The sequence below is a fragment of the Somniosus microcephalus genome, chromosome 22, assembly GCF_052327205.1.
Source record: "Somniosus microcephalus isolate GS21.2 chromosome 22, FLI_Smic_1.0, whole genome shotgun sequence".
NCBI classification, from domain to species: Eukaryota; Metazoa; Chordata; class Chondrichthyes; order Squaliformes; family Somniosidae; genus Somniosus; species Somniosus microcephalus.
Window position 1 is genome coordinate 54,619,055 of NC_141008.1, and position 19,898 is coordinate 54,638,952.

The 19,898-nt window shown below is 49.5% G+C and overlaps 1 protein-coding gene across 1 annotated transcript in view; it reads right to left on the reverse strand.

The window, feature by feature from the left end:
- Positions 1-2,715: 2,715 nt before the first annotated feature.
- Positions 2,716-19,898, reverse strand: part of LOC147102394 (multidrug and toxin extrusion protein 1-like) — a 58,505-nt gene continuing 41,322 nt past the window's right edge. The window contains exon 10 of the mRNA XM_085965113.1: positions 2,716-2,831. Coding sequence (XP_085821239.1) covers positions 2,716-2,831 — 116 coding nt within the window. The remainder of the gene's footprint in view (positions 2,832-19,898) is intronic.

Here is a 19,898-nt window from a genome sequence, read left to right on the forward strand (position 1 = left end):
TGGTTCCTTTATCACCTTTTTCCATTTTTACATACATATAGTAATCCTCCTCAGAAGCACTTCATTGGCTGCGAATCGCTTTGAGACATCCTGAGGATGTGAAAGGCGCTATATAAATGCACGTCCGCTCCTTTCACCTTTGCACCGTACTGCCAATCTCATTACTTCCTTGAAACCAGTAATTATACAAGACGGTCTCTAGTAACGTTAACCGTATAAGACGGGTGCTACAGATGGCAGCTCAAATGGAGAAGTGGACTCGCTGCATAGTCAGCATGGGGCCAGATCATTTTGCCTCACTGCAGCCCACTAGGCTATGTGTGGCAGCTTCAGGGACAGCAGCAGTGGTCCCCATAACAGAGGCCTTGCTGATATACTGTGTGACGTAATAAAACTCACTACGCACTTGGTTTGAGTATAAAGCAAGGCTTTAATCAACTTGTTTCAGAACATGGAGGTCTAGTTGTACTTCACTAGTTCCTTGTCTTACAAAATGTCCCTGGAAAGCTGGGCCCACGCCCGAGTATTTATACTCCTTGGACGGCGCCACCAGCTGGCCGTCCAGCGTTATTTCATGAGTAGTTTCTTGATGAATGATGAGATTTATAACACTGCACCTTCCATAGATGCGCAGTCTGCTACCATAGAGCCCCCCCCCCCCCGGGTGCCGGACCTGAGAGGGCTGTCTCTGTGGCTTTGACAGGCTCAGTTATCAGATAGCGAGAACCACGTGACAAGGCTCCAGTGATTCCACTGGCACTATTTAAGTTTTCTTTCCTGCAGGGCAGTGGCCATTCAGAGGTAGAGCCCAGAACTAGTGATGGGCGTAGATGTATTTTTTAAATTCGTTTATGGGAGGTGGGCGTCACTGGCAGGGCCAACATTTATTGCCCATCCCTAGTTGCCCTTGAGAAGGTGGTGGTGAGCCGCTTTCTTGAACTGCTGCAGTCCGTGTGGTGAAGGTGTTCCCACAGTGCTGTTAGGGAGGGAGTTCCAGGATTTTGACCCAGCAACGATGAAGGATCGGTGATATACTTCTAAGTCAGGATGGTGTGTGACGTGAAGGGGAACTTGGAGGTGGTGGTGTTCCCATGCGCCTGCTGCCCTTGTCCTTCTAGGTGGAAGAGGTCGGGGATTTGGGAGGTGCTGCCGAAGAAGCCTTGGCGAGTTGCTGCAGTGCATCTTGTAGATGGTACACACTGCAGCCACGGTGCGCCAGTGGTGGAGGGAGTGAATGTTTAAGGTGGTGGATGGGGTGCCAATCAAGCGGGCTGCTTTGCCCTGGATGGTGTCAAGCTTCTCGAGTGTTGTTGGAGCTGCACTCATCCAGGCAAGTGGAGAGTATTCTATCACACTCCTGACTTGTGCCTTGTAGGTGGTGGAGAGGCTTTGGGGAGTCAAGAGGTTCGTCACTCTTTGATGCTGTCCCTGAGTATGACCTCCCAATAGCTGCCAAAAAACACAAGGCTAGGCTGCCTATCGAGCAGCACAAGGGATGCAGCCTGTTGCAACAACAATAACTTGTATTTATATAGCACCTTTAACGTAGTAAAACGTCCCAAGGTGCTTCACAGGAGCGTGACCAGACAAAAATTGACACCGAGCCACATAAAGAGACATTAGAATAGCTTGGTTAAAGAGGTAGGTTTTAAGCAGCGTCTTAAAGGAGGAGAGAGAGGTGGAGAGGTTTGGGGAGGGAATTCCAGAGGTTAGGGACTAGATGACTGAAGGCACGGCTGTCAATAGTGGGGCGACGGAAGTGGAGGATGCACAAAAGGTCAGAGTTGGGGGAACGCAGAGCTACCGGGGGGTTGCAGGGCTGAAGGAGGTAACAGAGATGGGGAGGATCTATCTCTGGGCTGAGCTGCCATAAGACAAATGGCACGTCAGCCCTAGGAGGCTCCAATCGCAACAGAGCAGTTAGCCATCTCATGTCACTTGGGACGTTTTACTACGTTAAAGGTGTCACTCAGCCTCAGCCACCGAGGTAGGGTCTAGGAGGAGCACAAAGTCAGGGCTAGGAGCACATCCTTTGCACGAGGAGAAGCCAAAGGAAAAATTTTAACCGCGAGGTGTGACGTAAGAAAACTACTAGGCACTTGGTCTAAGCGTTAAACAAAGCTTTAATCAACTGTTTTACAACATGGAGGTCCATCACACAGATACCCCACAGTGCAGATAGAGGCCATTTCGGCCCATCGAGCCTGCACCGACACATATCCCACCCGATCCCCATAACCCCTACACCAACACATATCCCACCCTATCCCTGTAACCCCACGTATTTAATCCCCCTAACACTAAGGGTCAATTTATCATAGCCAATCAACCTAACCCGCACATCTTTGGACTGTGGGAGGAAACCGGAGCACCCGGAGAAAACCCACGCAAACACGGGGAGAATGTGCAAACTCCACACAGACAGTCGCCCGAGGTCGGATTCGAACCCGGGTCTCTGGCGCTGTGAGGCAACAGTGCTAACCACTATGCCACCGTGCTGTCCTTCACTAGTTATGTCCTTCACGAGTTCCTGTTAAGAATGTCCTGCGCAAGCTGGGCCCGTGCCCGAGTATTTATACTCTCCCTGGATAGCGCCACCCGCAGGCCACTCAGTATTATTTCATAAGTCTTTCTTTCATGAATGACTGATTCATGTCAAGGTGCTTGGTTGGCGGAAAGCTATGAAAGGCCAGGTCCATTTTAACAGCCAGGTCCTTATTGACGTAGGTGTGGCGAGCCGCCCGCCCGCTCGGCAGGGGCGCCCAGCGGCAGCTCGGGCTGATGTGTATCGGTTGGATCGGAGACCTCCTGGCTGGCACTCAGGTACGTCACTGGGGGTGCGGGGGAGATGGGAAGGATTTCACGAACACAGAAGTGGGGAAGATCAGGATTGCGACAACCCAAACCTTCTTTGTGGGGGCTTGGCGGAGCGTTCCTACTCACATTAATCATTTTCACACTGACCTGTGAACAACAACAACTTGCATTTATACAGCGCCCTTAACATGATAGTAAAATGTCCCAGGTGCTTCACAGGAGCAATTATCAAACAAAACTTTACACCGAGCCACATAAAGTGATATTAGGACAGGTGACCAAAAGCTTGGTCAAAGAGGTAAGTTTTAAGCAGCGCCTTAAAGGAGGAGCGGGAGGCGGAGAGGTTTAGGGAGGGAATTCCAGAGCTTAGGGCCTAGCTGGCCTCCGCTTCTTGCCCGCCAGGTTTTACTGAGTGAAGTCTCCGCAGAGGACTCTCCATCCAGTAGGCTTTCAGGATAGCTTGGGATTCTATGTACGCCATAGGTTGCCAATTTACCTGTATTCACGAGGCTCCCACCTGAATCAGGCAGTTGCCTCAACCGTCTAACCAAACAGCAGAAACAGGCAGGAGACTGATGATGTTCTCTGACTAATTCTGTCTCTTCTTCTTCTTAGGCAGTCCCTCGGAACCGAGGATGACTTGCTTCCACACTAAAAATGAGTTCTCAGGTGACTGATGAATCCAATGCAGGACCTACAGTCTCTGTCACAGGTGGGGCAGACGGTGGTTGAAGGGGTGGGTGGGTGGGGTTCTTGGGTTGACGTGCGCTCCTTCCGCTGTTTGCGCTTGGCTTCCGCTTGCTCCTGGCGAACAGACTTGAGGTGTTCGGCGCCTTCCCGGATGCTTCTCCTCCACTTTGTGCGGTCTTGGGCCAGGGATTCCCAGGTGTCGGTGGGGATGTTGCACTTTTTCAAGGAGGCTTTGAGGGTGTCCTTGAAGCATTTCCTCTGCCCACCTGGGGCTCTCTTGCCGTGTCGGAGCTCCGAGTAGAGCGCTTGCTTTGGGAGTTTCGTATCGGGCATGCGGACGATGTGGCCCATCCATCAGAGCTGATTGAGCGTGGTCAAAGCTTCGATGCTGGGGATGTTGGCCTGAGAGAACACTGACGTTGGTGCGCCTATCCTGCCAATGGATTTGCAGGATCTTGCGGAGGCAGCATTGGTGGTACCTCTCCAGTGTTTTGAGGTGCCTGCTGTACATGGTCCATGGCCTAGAAATTCAGTGCCCTTAGCGGCGATTTTGCGGCGCTAGAGGGCCTAGCGCTGCAATTGGTGCCGGCGCCGAAATTGCCTGGGGCCCTTCTGCCGCGGTAGACCGGTAGCGCTGCGCCGGCACCGATGACGTCATCGGTGTGCGCAGCGTCCCGGTTGCCATGCCGACGGGCCCCAGCGCCGAAATTCAGTTGCGGCCGCCTCGCCCGTGGCAGCCGCAACTAAGACTCTGGCAACAGAGTCTTACATGACTTTGCGCCGGCGCATTAAAGGCCCCGCGGCGGCCGGCCGCTTTCCCGCCGGCCGCCTGGCCGCAGCTCCCTCCCCGGACTTCCCCCCCCCCCCCCCCCCCCCCCCGGAACAGAAGCAAGCCCGGCACTTGTCCGAGGTGCCGGGCTCATTTTTAAAAAGATTTTCGCGGGCCGCGGCCGGTTGCAGGCAGCTCCTCCTTAAGGGAAGGAGGAGGCCTGCACTTCCCGAACCTGCCGCACCGCAGCGGGCGCCGCAGTGCCGGAATAGCGCCGATATTCAGCGCGTAGCGCCAGTTTTCAGGCGCAAACAGCTCTCAGCAGCGCCGGCAGCCGTTTGGGCGCAGAACTATTGAATTTTGGGCCCGACCAGCGCGACTTAGCTCCGGCACTAACTTCCGGCGCTAAAGCCCTGGCTGCGCCAAAACTCAATTTCTAGGCCCATGTCTCTGAGGCATACAGCAGGGTGGGAATCACTGACTAATTCTGTCTAATGCCACAGGAAGTCAACCAATACACTACTATTTAGAAAGCATGCTCCCTGCATCCCATTGATTCAGCTTGGCTAACAGTGAGGAGTAAAGCCACATAGAACAGGAAGATCCCAAGTTCACTCTCCAGCCTGTATTGAGTTCGTTGATGTGTCCCAAGACACTGGTAGTGGCAGTACAGTTAGCCGCACTGCCTCTGGCGTAAGGCTGATAAAAGCAGCAAGGATGTGCGCTCCTGGTCACTATCCAGAGACCTCGGCTTGAACTGTGTGAGCACGGGATTGGGTTACACTGTGATGTACACACAGTCCATTTGCCCGCTGAAACTCAATGTCTGGGCTGATGCATGCAGAATGGGTGAAGACCTCAAGAATAAAGAAAGGGAACAGTGCTATACTTTCTCCAGTGAGACCACTCACATTAATTGTACCTGTACAACTATGAATACTATGGGAGGGCTAATTCTTATAGAAATCTGACTTTAAATTGCATTGTGAGAGTAGGATAAGGGGACACGGGTTCAAACTAGTAAAAGGAAAATTCAGGACTTCCAGGAAGAGTCATGGAAGCAAACGGGTCTATGAGGCTTTGCTACTTACAGGAATGGTAGCGTAGTGCTTGTGTTACTGGATTTGTAATCCAGAGGCCTGGACTAATGATTCAGTAAGTACATAAACTCATAATCCCACCACGGCAGATGTGTAATTCAAACTTACTATTAATTAAATAAATCTGGAATAAAAAGCTAGTATCAGCAATGGTGACCATGAAACTATCGGATTGTCGTAAAAACCCATCTGGTTCACTAATGTCCTTTAGGGAAGGAAATCTGCCGCCCTTACCCGGTCTGGCCTATATGTGACTCCAGACCCACCGCAATGTGGTTGACTCTTAACTGCCCTCTGAAATGGCCGAACAAGACACCCAGTATTAAACCGATAGGAAAACACCTCATGGATTGCAACGGTTCAAGAAGGCGGCTCACCACCACCTTCTCCAGGGCAATTAGGGAGGGGCAATAAATGGGGGCCTTGCCGGCGATGCCCACATCCCGTGAACGAATAAAGAAAAAAAAACCTCTGGAAACTTTTGAGAAACAATCGGATGCAGTAATGAGGGAGAGAGGGGAGGGAAGCTGTAGAATCCTTCAAGATAGATGAATTAAGATGGGTTGAATGGCCTTCCTCATCAAAGGATGAGGGACTTCAGTTACGTGGAAAGACCAGACAAGCTGGGATTGTTCTCCTTAGAGCAGTGAAGGTTAAGGGGAGATTTAATAGAGGTGTTCAAAGGTTTTGAGAGAGCAAATGAGGAGAAACTGTTTCCACTGGCAGGAGGGTCGGTAACCAGAGGACATAATTGGCAAAAGAACCAGAGGGGAGATGAGGAGAATTTTTTTACTCAGCAAGTTGTTGTTGAGCTGGAATACGCTGCCTGAAAGGGCGGTGGGAGCAGATTCAATAGTAACTTTCAAAAGGGAAATTGGATAAATACTTAAGAAGGAAAAATTTGCAGGGCTATGGGGAAAGAGCAAGGTGGGGGGGTGGGGGGGGGTGTAGAATAGAGCTTATACAGGAAACTTTGGTTTATCCGGAGGTTGTATGGCCAGAAACCTCGATCTAACGGCAGAAATCAGCAGCCGTTTTGTTAGATTTTTTTTCTTTTTTTTTCTTCTCCTAGCATTTTTTTTAAACAGTCAGTCTCTGGAAAGCCTCTCTGAAGCTGTTGCTAAGCTACAGAGACGCTTCCAAGGTACGGGCCGACTGTTTACAAGCTGTTGCTAAGCAACAGTGTTTGTTGTCAGATACGGAGATGAAAACCTCCATATCCTTCAACATTAGCGCTGGTCTGTCCGGAAGTTTTCATAGATCGGCATCACGCCGGTCCCGTCGGTGCCGGATATCGCAAAGTTTCCTGTATGTAGGATTTGATAATGTTTTAAATGTAATGCTTTTCTTAAAATTACTATGATATATAATAATGCATGTTAGAAGCATAAAACCTTTGTTGCAATATGTATGACCTTAGTTAAAAAGTCACAAGACTGAGAAGCAAAGCATGATAGTAAAATTAAGCCAACATTGCCCAGAAATTCGGGTCCCAACGCGTGAGTACGCACGGGGTACTCACCCGTAGGCCCAACGAAAGTGCCGGTTTCGTGCATGCACTGCGCACGCACGGGAAACCAGCACTTCCGTTCCCCTGAAAGAAGGGGTTCAGAGGCGGAACGCGTGCGCCAGAGAGGCAGCGCGTGCGCATCGAACTTACGTTTTTTTTTGCAGGTTTCTCCGGGAGGGTAAGTCTCCAGGAGTTACACTTTTAAAAAGCAGGCGCAAGGCCTGCTTTTAACAAGGTAAGTGGTGAATTAATTAAAATTAAAACATTTTTTCCACAGCTTTATTATTTTTAAATACTTTAAAGGAAGGTAAGTTTATTTTTAGCCCCGTTAGAAAATGTAATTAATTTTTTCAAAAATTTAAATTATTGTTTAAAATAGTTATTTCATGTAATTTATAGTTATTTTAAAAATGTGATTTTTTTTTAATGTATTTGAAGTTTTAGTGATGTTTTGGGGCTTATAGGCCTAGAAATTGGGTTTTGGCGCAGCGACGGCTTTAGCGCCGGAAGTTAGTGCCGGAGCTAAGTCGCGCTGGGCGGGCCAAAAATTCACTAGTTCTGCGCCCAAACGGCTGCCGGCGCTGCTGAAAGCTGTTTGCGCCTGAAAACTGGCACTACGCGCTGAATTGCGGCGCTATTCCGGCGCTGCGGCGCCCGCTGCGGTGCGGCAGGTTCGGGAAGTGCAGGCCTCCTCCTTCCCTTAAGGAGGAGCTGCCTGCACCCGGCCGCGGCCCGCGAAAATCATTGTAAAAATGAGCCCGGCACCTCGGACAAGTGCCGGGCTTGCATCTGTCCCGGGGGGGGGGGAGGGAGAAGTCCGGGGAGGGAGCTGCGGCCAGGCGGCCGGCGGGAAAGCGGCCGGCCGCCGCGGGGCCTTTAATGCGCCGGCGCAAAGTCCAGTAAGGCACCTCTGCCAGAACGTTGCTTGCGGCTGCCACGGGCGAGGCGGCCGCAAGTCAATTTCGGAGTTCGGGCGGGTTACCATGGCAACCGGGACGCTGCGCACACCGATGACGTCATCGGTGCCGGCGCAGCGCTAACGGCATAACGCCGATTTAGGGACCCACTCAATTTCCAAACTGGCCATCATAACTCCGGCGCTAGGCCCTCTAGCGCCTCAAAAGCGGCGCTAAGCCTACCGAATTTCTAGGCCATAGTATTTATAGGTTTGACAGCTCTACCTGTCAAACTTATGAATGAAGCATTCCCTGCTACCATTGGCTCCCCACGGCCCACGTGATCCCAGGGGACGCATCGAACTAACTGCGCCCCTGGGATACGCAAACACTGCGCGCCGGCAGCTGGAGCAGGCCCAGGATCGGAATCCCACGTGGGCCCACAGCTCAACGGCCGGCGCGCTAGGTAAGTGCAGGTCGGGGGCTTGCACCCATGGGAAGCCTCCGACCCGAATTTCTGGGCTATTATGTTAACTGCGAGAATAGTGCTAAAGTAGATAGAAGTTCTGTTATATTAAAAACAAGAAGCCAGTGAAGGACAAAACACTTATTAAGTCTCAAAGTAAGATAGAGGGTTTTCAATACCTAACATCCCTTATTGCTGAAGTTTCAGACCAAGCTAAATAATGGGCTATGTGAAAGGCAAAAGACACCTGTTGTAATTTGTGGGAAGTTTGTTTGTGTAAAAGTTCTCAGAGAAAAGCTCATTCAGGGAAAAGGGAGGGAACCATAGACCGTACTGTTGAAGGTCAGGAATTAGCAACAAGAATGATGAGATAGCCCAAGCAGCTGCAAGTTACCAAGTATTTTGAGAGGAGAAAAAAGGTATAAATGAACAGCTATTGAACACTGGAGGCAGCGCGAAACCAGAGGAAGAGAAAACTTCAGTCAACAGAACACAGCAAGGCTGAGAAAAGAGACCATGTCGCAGCCATCGGGTGGGCACGCTGCTGGGGTTCCAGACCGCGCCGCAGTCGCCGAGTTGGCATGCTGCTGGGGTTCCAGACCGCGCTGCAGTCACCCGGCGGGCACGCTGCTGGGGTTCCAGACCGCGCCGCAGTCACCCGGTGGGCACGCTGCTGGGGTTCCAGACCGCGCCGCAGTCGCCCGGCGGGCACGCTGCTGGGGTTCCAGACCACGCCGCAGTCACCCGGTGGGCACGCTGCTGGGGTTTCAACAATCTTGTACATATTACTAATCTTACATGGGATTAATTGGAGAGCTCTTTCAAAGAGCCGGCACAGACACGGTGGGCCGAATGGCCTCTTTCTGTGTTGTATGATTCTATGATCTTGTGATCCATAATGAATAATTAGTGCTGACGAATGTGAAATTCTTTAGATCATGTTGAATAGGTAAGTAGTTTGGAATGTCAGTTGAACAATTCTTGGCTCTTTCTCTTGTCCTGTCACTGGTTGATAGCCAGTAGTTATAGTTTATTTTGCAGTAGTAACTCCAAAGGACATCTTAATCCTGATAAATGTATAACTGCTTTGACTATGAAAATTAAGCTTAGATCAAGAACTCGATAAACCAGATTAGAAACCAGGAATTTTCCAAGCTTTTTGCCACAGTCTATTTAATAATTAATTCTGTAATTCACTGGGACAGAAAACTCCTCATAAAATCATGTTTTGCCCAATAATGATTAGACTTCTACATCTTGCTGCCATCTCAGAGGATCACAAGATATCAGGGAGGGCATTTAAACGATCCTAATTTACCCATCAAGAAAGAACCTACAGTTCCCACAACTGTTGCTTGAATAAATTCCAGGAATTTTTGCTTCCATTACCCTACCCAGAAGTCCACACAAAATATGAAAAACTTCCTAACTTCAGTCCTAAATTTGCCTCTTGTCTGATTAAGCCACACCCGCCTTGTCTTAATTGTCATGGTTGAGGTCCAACTGTTTTTCCTGATTTACCTTTTCTACGCCATTTACTATATTTTTCTTGCTGAGGTAGATCCCGCAAAAACTAGTTCCCTAAGAAGGAAAGGATGGAATTGTCGGCAAACGTATACATGAATGGTCACGGAGCCAGACGACAATATAAGAAAGCGAAGGTACAGTGACTGTTACTTGCCTTGTTCATTCTATTGAGAAGCTAAATAAGAGCTGCGGGTAAAATGGCCGAGGCCTTATGGAGCCGTGAGGAGCTTCCCCCAGCCAGAAGGATTGTTGGCCAAAAGAGGGAAGTAAAACTCACCCCAAAGGCAATAGAAGAGAAGTTACATAGAAGAATAGGTGCAAGGAGGGCTAAATTAGCTCAGATAACTGGAAAAATGAAGATAATTGATTGTCTCATGGAAGATAATGCTAATATTAAGAAAGCTGAAGACATAATGCATTATGATTTCTCCAAGTTGCATGAAGAATTTAATGTACTCAATGAAGATGTATTAGCACTTCTGTCTGAAGAAGGGGGAAACGCTGATCAGCACAACGGGTTTGATCTTAAATCATCCAGCATTAAGGACTATGTCAAGGCCACAGAACAGTGGATGTTAAAGATTCGTCAAGATGCTGATACTGCAGAGAAAGATAAAGATGACGATGAAGTCGGACCAGATGATAGCATTTCAGAGACTTCAGCCAGACTGAGCAAAAATCGAAAAGAAGGTAGCTCTGTTTCTGGACACAGGTCAGTCGCTTCTACCACACGCTCGTCGCGACGCATGAGAGAGGAGGTTGAACAGGCAGCGTTGATGGCGCGCGCAGCATCTTTAGTGGAGAAGCAAGCTCTTGAACGGGAACAGGCCCAACTGCAGGCCCAACAGGCCCAACTGCAGGCCCAACAGGCCCAAGTGCAGGCAAAGAAAGAACAGCTGGAGATAAAAACAGCTATTGCGGTCTCAGATGCCAGGTTGAGTGCGTATGAAGATTATGAAGGCTCACAGGATGGCATGAACGAATACTGCCAGTCAATGTTGTCACACAGAGTTGGATCCAGGGCACCTTCAAGAGTTAAAAGAGAGTCCGAAGGCCATCTCCTGGCATTACAGCGTGGAAGAGTGGCCTCTCCACTAACAGGAGCACGTGATGCTACCCCAGACATCAGACGGTCTAGACTAGACCCCGCTGATGACCACCAGAGGCCTGAAGATACAGGGAGAAGCCTATACCAAGTGATGCAACGTCAGAATGAAATTACAGAGATGCTTGTAAAACAACAGAATCTGTTTCGACTCCCTCAAAGAGACATACCAGTGTTCCAAGGCGACCCACTCAAGTATAAGCCCTTCATCAGATCCTTCGAACAAGCCATTGACTCCAAAACAGAGAGCAGCAGTGATAAGTTATACTACCTGGGACAGTACACCAGTGGTAAACCACAAGACCTGGTCAGAAGCTGTGAAAACATGAGACCGGACCGGGGATACATAGAAGCCAGGAAGTTGCTGCAGGAGCACTATGGTAACGAGCTGAAGATAGCCACTGCATATATTGAAAAGGCTACCAAGTGGCCACAGATCAGATCGGAGGACGGGGAGGCATTGAACACATATGTTCTTTTTCTCATAGGATGTCGCAACACCATGGAGGATGTTGAATTCATGGAAGAGATGGACAATCCTACGACTATGAGAATCATCATCTCTAAGCTTCCTTACAGGATGAGAGAACAATGGAGAAGAACAGCCTTTGAGATAATGGAGAGACGGAAAAGTAGAGCCAGGTTTGCAGACTTAGTGAATTTCATAGACAAACAGGCTAAAATTGCTAGGGACCCATTGTTTGGAAACATCCAGGATGTCAGCCCGACTACTGATGGAAGAGTGAAAGCCAAGCCTGCTGAATCAAAGACTCTCAGGAAAGGTGGTTCCAGGGGAAGCAGCTTTGCAACTATCGTCACTCAGACTGGGGAAGAAAGGTCTCAGAACTCATCTCCCAAAAAGAGCAGCACAGTGACGCCTGCTAATGCCTTTCAGAAGCCATGTTTATTCTGCCAGAAGAATCATACATTGGATTTCTGCAGTGACATCAAAGCACAGCCACATAAGGACAGAATCGAATTTCTGAAGTACAATGACCTATGTTTTGGATGTAAGAACATAAGAACATAAGAAATAGGAGCAGGAGTAGGCCAATCGGCCCCTCGAGCCTGCTCCACCATTCAATAAGATCATGGCTGATCTGATCCTAACCTCAAATCTTCTATCACTCTGCATCCACCCGAACCCATGTGATCTCCCGGGAGAGGCGAAAAACCAGATAAAGACCCAATGGCCAATTTGGGAGAAAAAAATCTGGGAAATTCCTCTCCGACCCATCTAGGCGATCGAAATTCTTCCAGGAGATCACTCTGTCCCTATATTTTCTACAGTACTTACCTTCTGTAAAGGCTATCTCCACCCCAGCCAGGAACAGGAATAAAACCATCTCCTGAAATCTAACAGAATTAGAACACAGTAGGAGCAGAACAAGGCTACACGGCCCCTGGGCCTGCTCCACTACCCACAGGGCCATGACCATTCCGAACCCAGACTCATGTCCAATTTCCTGCCCGCTCCCCGTAACCCTTAATTCCCTTTACTTCTAGGAAACTATCTATTTCTGTTTTAAATTTATTTAATGATGTAGCTTCCACAGCTTTCTGGGGCAGCAAATTCCACAAACCTACCACCCTCTGAGTGAAGAAGTTTCTCCTCATCTCAGTTTTGAATGAGCAGCCCCTTATTTTAAGATTATGCCCCCTAGTTCTAGTTTCACCCATCATTGGGAACATCCTCACCGCATCCACCCGATCAAGCCCCTTCACAATCTTATATGTTTCAATAAGATCGCCTCTCATTCTTCTGAACTCCAATGAGTAGAGTCCCAATCTACTCAACCTCTCCTCATATGACCACCCCCTCATCCCCAGGATTAACCGAGTGAACCTTCTTTGTACTGACTCGAGAGCAAGTATGTCTTTTCTTAAGTATGGACACCAAAACTGTATGCAGTATTCCAGGTGCGGCCTCACCAATACCTTGTACAACTGCAGCATTACCTCCCTGTTTTTATATTCCAACCCCCTAGCAATAAAAGCCAACATTCCATTGGCCTTCTTAATCACTTGCTGCACCTGCATACTAACTTTTTGAGTTTCGTGCACCAGGACCCCCAGATCCCTTTGTACTACAGTACTTTCCAGTTTCTTGCCATTAAGATAATAACTTGCTCTATGATTTTTCCTGCCAAAGTGCATAACCTCACACTTTCTAGTATTGTATTCCATCTGCCAAATCTCTGCCCACTTACTTAGCCTGTCTATGTCCCTTTGCAGGTTTTTTATGTCCTCCTCACTCACTACTTTCCGTCCCATCTTTGTATCATCTGCAAACTTTGATATGTTACACTCGGTCCCCTCCTCCAAATCGTTAATATAGATTGTAAAGAGTTGGGGACCCAGCACTGACCCCTGCGGAACACCACTAGTTACTGGTTGCCAATCTGAGAACGAACCATTTATCCCAACTCTCTGCTTTCTGTTAGAGAGCCAATCCTCCACCCACGCCAGAATATTACCCCCAATCCCGTGATTTTTTATCTTGAGCAATAATCTTTTGTGTGGCACCTTGTCAAATGCCTTTTGGAAGTCTAAATACACTACGTCCACTGGTTCCCCTTTATCCACCCTGTATGTTACTTCCTCAAAAAACTCAAGCAAATTTGTTAAACATGACTTCCCCTTCATGAAACCATGCTGAGTTTGCCCTATTAAATTATGTTTATCCAAATGTCCCGTTACTGTCTCCTTAATAATGGACTCTAACATTTTACCAACCACAGATGTTAGGCTAACAGGTCTATAGTTTCCAGCCTTCTGCCTACTACCCTTTTTAAATAAGGGTGTTACATTAGCAGTTTTCCAATCTGCCGGGACCTTTGCTGAGTCCAGTGAGTTTTGGAAAATTATTACCAATGCATCCACAATCCCTACCGCTACTTCCCTCAAGACCCTGGGATACAAGCCATCAGGTCCAGGGGATTTATCCGCCTTGAGTCCCATTATTTTACCAAGTACCACTTCCTTAGTGATGTCTCTCTCAGGGGCACCTGAGTAGAAACTGTAAGCAAAGAACAGCATGCAGAGTGCACACTCGGAAACATCCCAGTCTGCTGCATATCCACAAAGAAGAACAAGTCTCTAAGAAGAGTGAAGAAAACAATACCGACGAGAAGGTTGTTTCAAGTGCTCTGGTGTCGCTAGAACCAGAGACTTGTGGATTCACTGGGGCCGGTGACAGTGATTGTATTCTTGCCATCATACCTGTAAAGATCAAGTCTAAGAGGAGTGAGAAGTTTGTGGAGACTTACGCCTTCATGGATCCAGGTAGTTCAGCAACGTTCTGCACAGAATCACTCATGCGACAGCTGAACGTTAGAGGCAGAAGAACAGAAATCCTATTACGCACCATGGGTCATGAGAAGTCAATGCAAAGTTATATCCCGTCAGACTTAGAAGTGTGTGGACTTGAAGAGAAGGACTTCATAGACCTGCCTAATGTTTTCACACAGAGGGAGATTCCTGTTAAAATAGGAAACTTAGCCCTGCAGAAGGATGTGGAGAGATGGCCTTACCTGGAAAAGGTGCGTCTCCCATATATTGAAGCAGAAATTGGCCTATTAATTGGAACCAATGCCTACAAAACTATGGAGCCATGGCAGGTGATAAACAGCAAGGATGACGGACCCTACGCAGTCAGGACAGCCCTTGGATGGGTAGTCAATGGACCGGTAAGGAGAGATGATGGCAACAAGTCGAACAAGGAGCAACGACAAAATGTAACAGTTAATTGTATCTCTATCGCAAGCATTGAAGAGTTGTTGATACAGCAGTTCAACGCAGACTTTTCAGAACGCAGCTGTGAGGAAAAGACAGAGATGTCTCAAGAAGACCATCAGTTCATGGATTTGATGACAAGGTCTACACAGTTCATTGATGGCCACTATCACATTGGTTTGCCACTGAGAAGACAGACCGCGAAGATGCCGAACAATCGCTGCATAGCAGAGCAGCGCGCCATCAGTCTAAAGAGAAAGCTGAACAAGAACCCTGACTTTCACGAAGACTACAAAGGCTTCATGAGAAACATCATAGCGAAAGGCTATGCTGTAAAAGTGCCCGAGGAACAGTTGAACAGAGACGATGGAAGGGTCTGGTACATTCCTCATCACAGTGTGTATCACCCAAAGAAGAAAAAGATCCGTGTAGTGTTTGACTGCGCCGCCTCATTCAGAGGAACTTCACTGAATGACCAGCTGCTTCAAGGTCCTGATCTTACTAATACCCTCATTGGCGTCTTGACTAGGTTTAGACAAGAGCTCGTTGTCATGATGGCAGACATAGAATCAATGTTCTACCAAGTCAGAATCCCTGATGAAGATGCTGATCTTCTGCGTTTCCTTTGGTGGCCAGATGGCGACGTTAGTCAAGCGATGGTGGAATGTAGAATGGCTGTACACTTGTTCGGAGCCACATCATCTCCCAGCTGTGCAAGCTACGCTCTCAGAAAAATTGCAGAAGATGGCAAAGGCAAAGCACCATCAGAGGCTGTGGAGACAATCTTCAGAAACTTTTATGTCGATGACTGTCTGAAGTCCGTGTCAACAGAAGACGATGCCATTGCACTGTCAAGAGACCTTAGGACTCTGTGTTCGAATGGAGGATTCCATCTGACTAAGTGGATAAGCAACAGCAGAGCAGTTCTAGCTTCTATCCCAGAAAAGGAAAGAGCCACTGAAGTCAAAGATCTGGACCTGAGCCACGATGTCCTTCCTATTGAGAGAGCTCTTGGTGTACAATGGTGCATTGAGTCAAACACGTTCAACTTCAGAATAATGGTGAATGAAAGACCATCCACAAGACTAGGGATTCTCTCCGTGGTCAGTTCCATCTACGACCCTCTTGGATTCCTGGCACCACTCATTCTGCCGGTGAAGCTGATCCTACGAGAGCTGTGTAGAGACAAGAGAGGATGGGATGAAGATATCCTAGAAGGTCAAGCTCAGAGATGGCTCAGATGGTTGACAGATTTGCAACAACTTTCTAGCTTCAACGTCAGTAGATGCATCAAGCCTGTGAGTTTTGGAGTTACAAAGACGGCTCAACTACATCATTTCTCGGACGCCAGTGAGGACGGCTATGGCATGGCTACTTACCTCTTGCTGACAAATCAACAGGGCCAGAAACATTGTGCCTTCCTCATGGGCAAATCCAGGGTGGCTCCGCTGAAGCAGGTCACCATCCCGAGACTGGAGTTGACGGCAGCGGTTGTTGCATTTAAAGTTGACCAGGTGATGCGGAAAGAGTTACGGCTCCCATTAGAAGAATCTGTCTTCTGGACGGATAGCACGACGGTGCTGAAGTATATAGAGAATGAGAAGATACGCTTCAAGACCTTCGTAGCAAACAGAATCTCATCCATTAGAGAAGCTACACAACCATCTCAATGGAGGTATGTAAACACCTCATTAAACCCAGCAGATCAAGCCTCACGGGGATTGAAGGCTGAAAACTTCATGAGGAGTGAAACTTGGATACAAGGCCCAAGTTATCTGCTGGAAACAGAGAGATCATGGCCAGAAAGACCAGATATGCCAAGTCAGATTGCTGAAGACGACGTCGAAGTCAAGAGATCAGTCACAGTAAACCTCATAACTACGAAAGAGAACTTTGACACAGTGAACAAGCTTGTTAACCATTTCTCAGGATGGCACCAGTTGAGGAAAGCAGTTGCATGGTTTCTAAGGTTGAAAGAGTTGCTGCTACACCTGAGCGGTAAGAGAAAAGAGTACCGAGCCACTATCCATCAGTCTGAAAGTAACCCTGATAAGCAGAGAATGCTTCTACAGCAATATATGCATCAGCACAAGACCACATTGGGTAAGAATTCATTGACCGTGGAGGATTTGGCCAAGGCTGAGATGGAGATAGTTTGCTTCAGTCAAAGACAAAGATATCCAGAAGAAATCGAAGCTTTACAGCGAAATACTCCAATCAAGAAAGGTAGTCATATCTACAAGCTGGACCCTACACTGCAAGATGGAGTACTGAGGGTGGGAGGGCGACTAAACAAATCTGCTATGCCAGAGGAGGCGTGAGGACACCTCTGGGGATGGTGGAGGTTCTTCTGGGGGTGGTGGTGATGGGTCGTCGTCGTCGCTTCCTGCCGAGGCGAGGTCCTTTATGGACACGGTGTCTTCACGCCCGTCGGCGTGCTTGACGTACGCGTACTGTGGGTTTGCGTGGAGTAGGTGTACTACCTCCACGAGGGGATCCGTTTTGTGGCCCCTCACATGTTTCCGTAACAGGACTGTCCCTGGGGCGGAGAGCCACGAGGGTAGGGATACTCCTGAGGTTGATTTGCGGGGAAAAACAAACATCTTCTCGTGAGGAGTGGCGTTAGTAGCAGTACACAGTAGCGACCTTATCGAGTGGAGTACGTCTGGGAGGACCTCCTGCCAGCGGGAGGTGGGGAGGCCTTTAGACCTTAGTGCTAAGGTGACCGCCTTCCACACTGTCGCGTTCTCCCTCTCCACTTGCCCATTACCCCGGGGGTTATAACTAGTGGTCCGACTCGTGGCTATCCCCTTTGACAGCAGCTATTGGCGCAGTTCATCGCTCATGAACGACGCCCCCCTGTCAGTGTGGATGTAGTTGGGCATGCCGAACGTGCAAAACAGGTTGCCGAGGCACTTGATGACCGTGGCACTGGTCATATCTGGGCAGGGGTAGGCAAATGGGAAGCGGGAGTACTCGTCCACAATGTTGAGGAAGTACACATTGCGGTCGGTGGAGGGGAGTGGTCCCTTGAAATCTAAGCTCAGGCGCTCGAATGGCCGTGTAGCTTGATCAGGTGGGCTCGGTCGGGCCTGAAAAAACGGGGCTTGCATTCCGCACAAGTGCGGCAGTCCCTGGTCATAGACCGGACCTCCTCGATGGAATAGGGCAGGTTACGGGATTTTATAAAGTGGAATAGCCGGGTGACCCCCGGGTGGCAGAGGCCATTGTGGAGGCCCTGTAGCCTGTCCCCCTGGATGCTGGCACACATCCCTCGTGATAGGGCGTCGGGGGATTCGTTGAGGGCCCCCGGCCTATATATTATGTCGTACTCAAACGTGGAGAGTTCGATCCGCCACCTGAGAATTTTGTCGTTCTTGATCTTCCCCCTCTGTTTGTTGTTAAACATGAAGGCTACCGACCGCTGGTCGGTAAGCAGGGTGAAGCGTTTGCCGGCTAGGTAGTGCCTCCAGTGCCGCACTGCCTCCACTATGGCCTGGGCCTCCTTCTCTACTGAGGAGTGCCTGATCTCGGGCCCTTGGAGGGTTCTTGAGAAAAAGGCTACGGGCCGCCCATCCTGGTTGAGGGTGGCTGCTAAAGCGAAGTCGGACGCATCGCTTTCGACCTGGAAAGGAATGTTTTCGTCCACTGTCCGCAGCGCGGCCTTCTCAATGTCGTGTTTAATGCTGTTGAAGGCGGCGTGGGCCTCGGCCGTGAGCGGGAAGGATGTTGATTTCAGGAGGGGATGGGCCTTGTCGGAATAATTGGGGACCCATTGGGCGTAATAGGAGAAGAACCCCAGGCACCTTTTCAGGGCCTTGGGAGTGTTTGGTAGGGGTAGCTCCCATAGGGGGCGCAATCGGTCGGGGTCCGGACCGATTTCCCCGTTTTCCACCACGCAGCCCAGGATACAGAGGCGCGTGGTGCTAAAGACACACTTATCCTCGTTGTAGGTGAGATTGAGTCTGAGGGCGGTTTTCAGAAATCTCGCGAGGTTCGAGTCGTGGTCTTGCTGGTCGTGGCCGCAGATGGTGACGTTGTCTAGGTATGGGTAGGTGGCTGTTAACTGGTTCTCATCGACCATGCGGTCCATCTCCCGCTGGAAGACCGAGACCCCGTTCGTTACCCCAAAGGGGACTCTGAGGAAGTGGTAGAGACGTCCGTTCGCCTCGAAGGCGGTGTATGGACGGTCCTCCGGCCTAATGGGGAGCTGGTGGTATGCCGATTTTAGGTCGATGGTGGAAAACACCCGGTATTGCGCGATTTGGTTAACCATATCCGCTATGCGGGGCAGAGGGTAGGCGTCTAGCTGGGTGTATAGATTAACCGTCTGGCTATAATCTATCACCATCCGCTTCTTTTCGCTACCCTTAACTACTACTACCTGGGTGCGCCACGGGCTGGTACTGCATTCGATGATACCTTCCCGCTTGAGTCTTTCTACTTCCGACGCAATGAACCGTCTATCCTCCCAGCTGTACTGCCTACTCTTGGTCGCTATGGGTCGACAGTTGGGTGCGAGGTTGGCGAACAGAGAGGGCGGCTTGACCTTCAGGGTAGCCAGACCGCACACTGTGAGGGGCGGCTGGGACCCACCGTAGGTAAGCGTGATACTTTGGTGGTGGCACTGGAAGTCCAGACCCAAGATCACGCTCACACAGAGATCTGGCATTATCAATAGTTTAAAATCTCTGTAATCATTGCCTTTTACTGACAACATAACCGCGCAGAAACCTGTAATTTTTGAGGTATGAGTCTTATCGGCCATGGCGATTTTGCCCTGTGTGGGGACTATCGTTAGTGAAAGTCGTTTTACCAGGCTAGGATGAATAAAGCTTTCGGTGCTCCCGCAGTCAATCAAGCATTTAACCTTGTTCCCGTTTACCTCTATGTCCATCATCGATTTAGACAACGGATGCGGCCTGGACTGATCCACTGTGATCGAGGCCACCAGTGGGTCCTGGAGGTCCGTGTAGTCGGGGCAAGATGGTGGACTCCATGAGGGTGGACAAGATGGCTTCCAAGATGGCCGCTCCCACGGCACGCACGCGGCGGTGGTGGAGTTGGAGGCGGGGTTCCCTCTGCAGACTTTGCTGAAATGTCCTTTCTTCCTGCATTTAAAACAGGTGGTGCCCTTCGCTGGGCACAGATGCCTGGCCGCAGAAGTAGCATTTCAGGCCCCGATGCATTGCGGCAGTAGTGGGGCTCTTGGGTGGAGGCTGGGGCTCCGATGGTGCTGGGCTGGCCTGAGACCTGGGAGGTGAAGATGGCTTCCAAGATGGC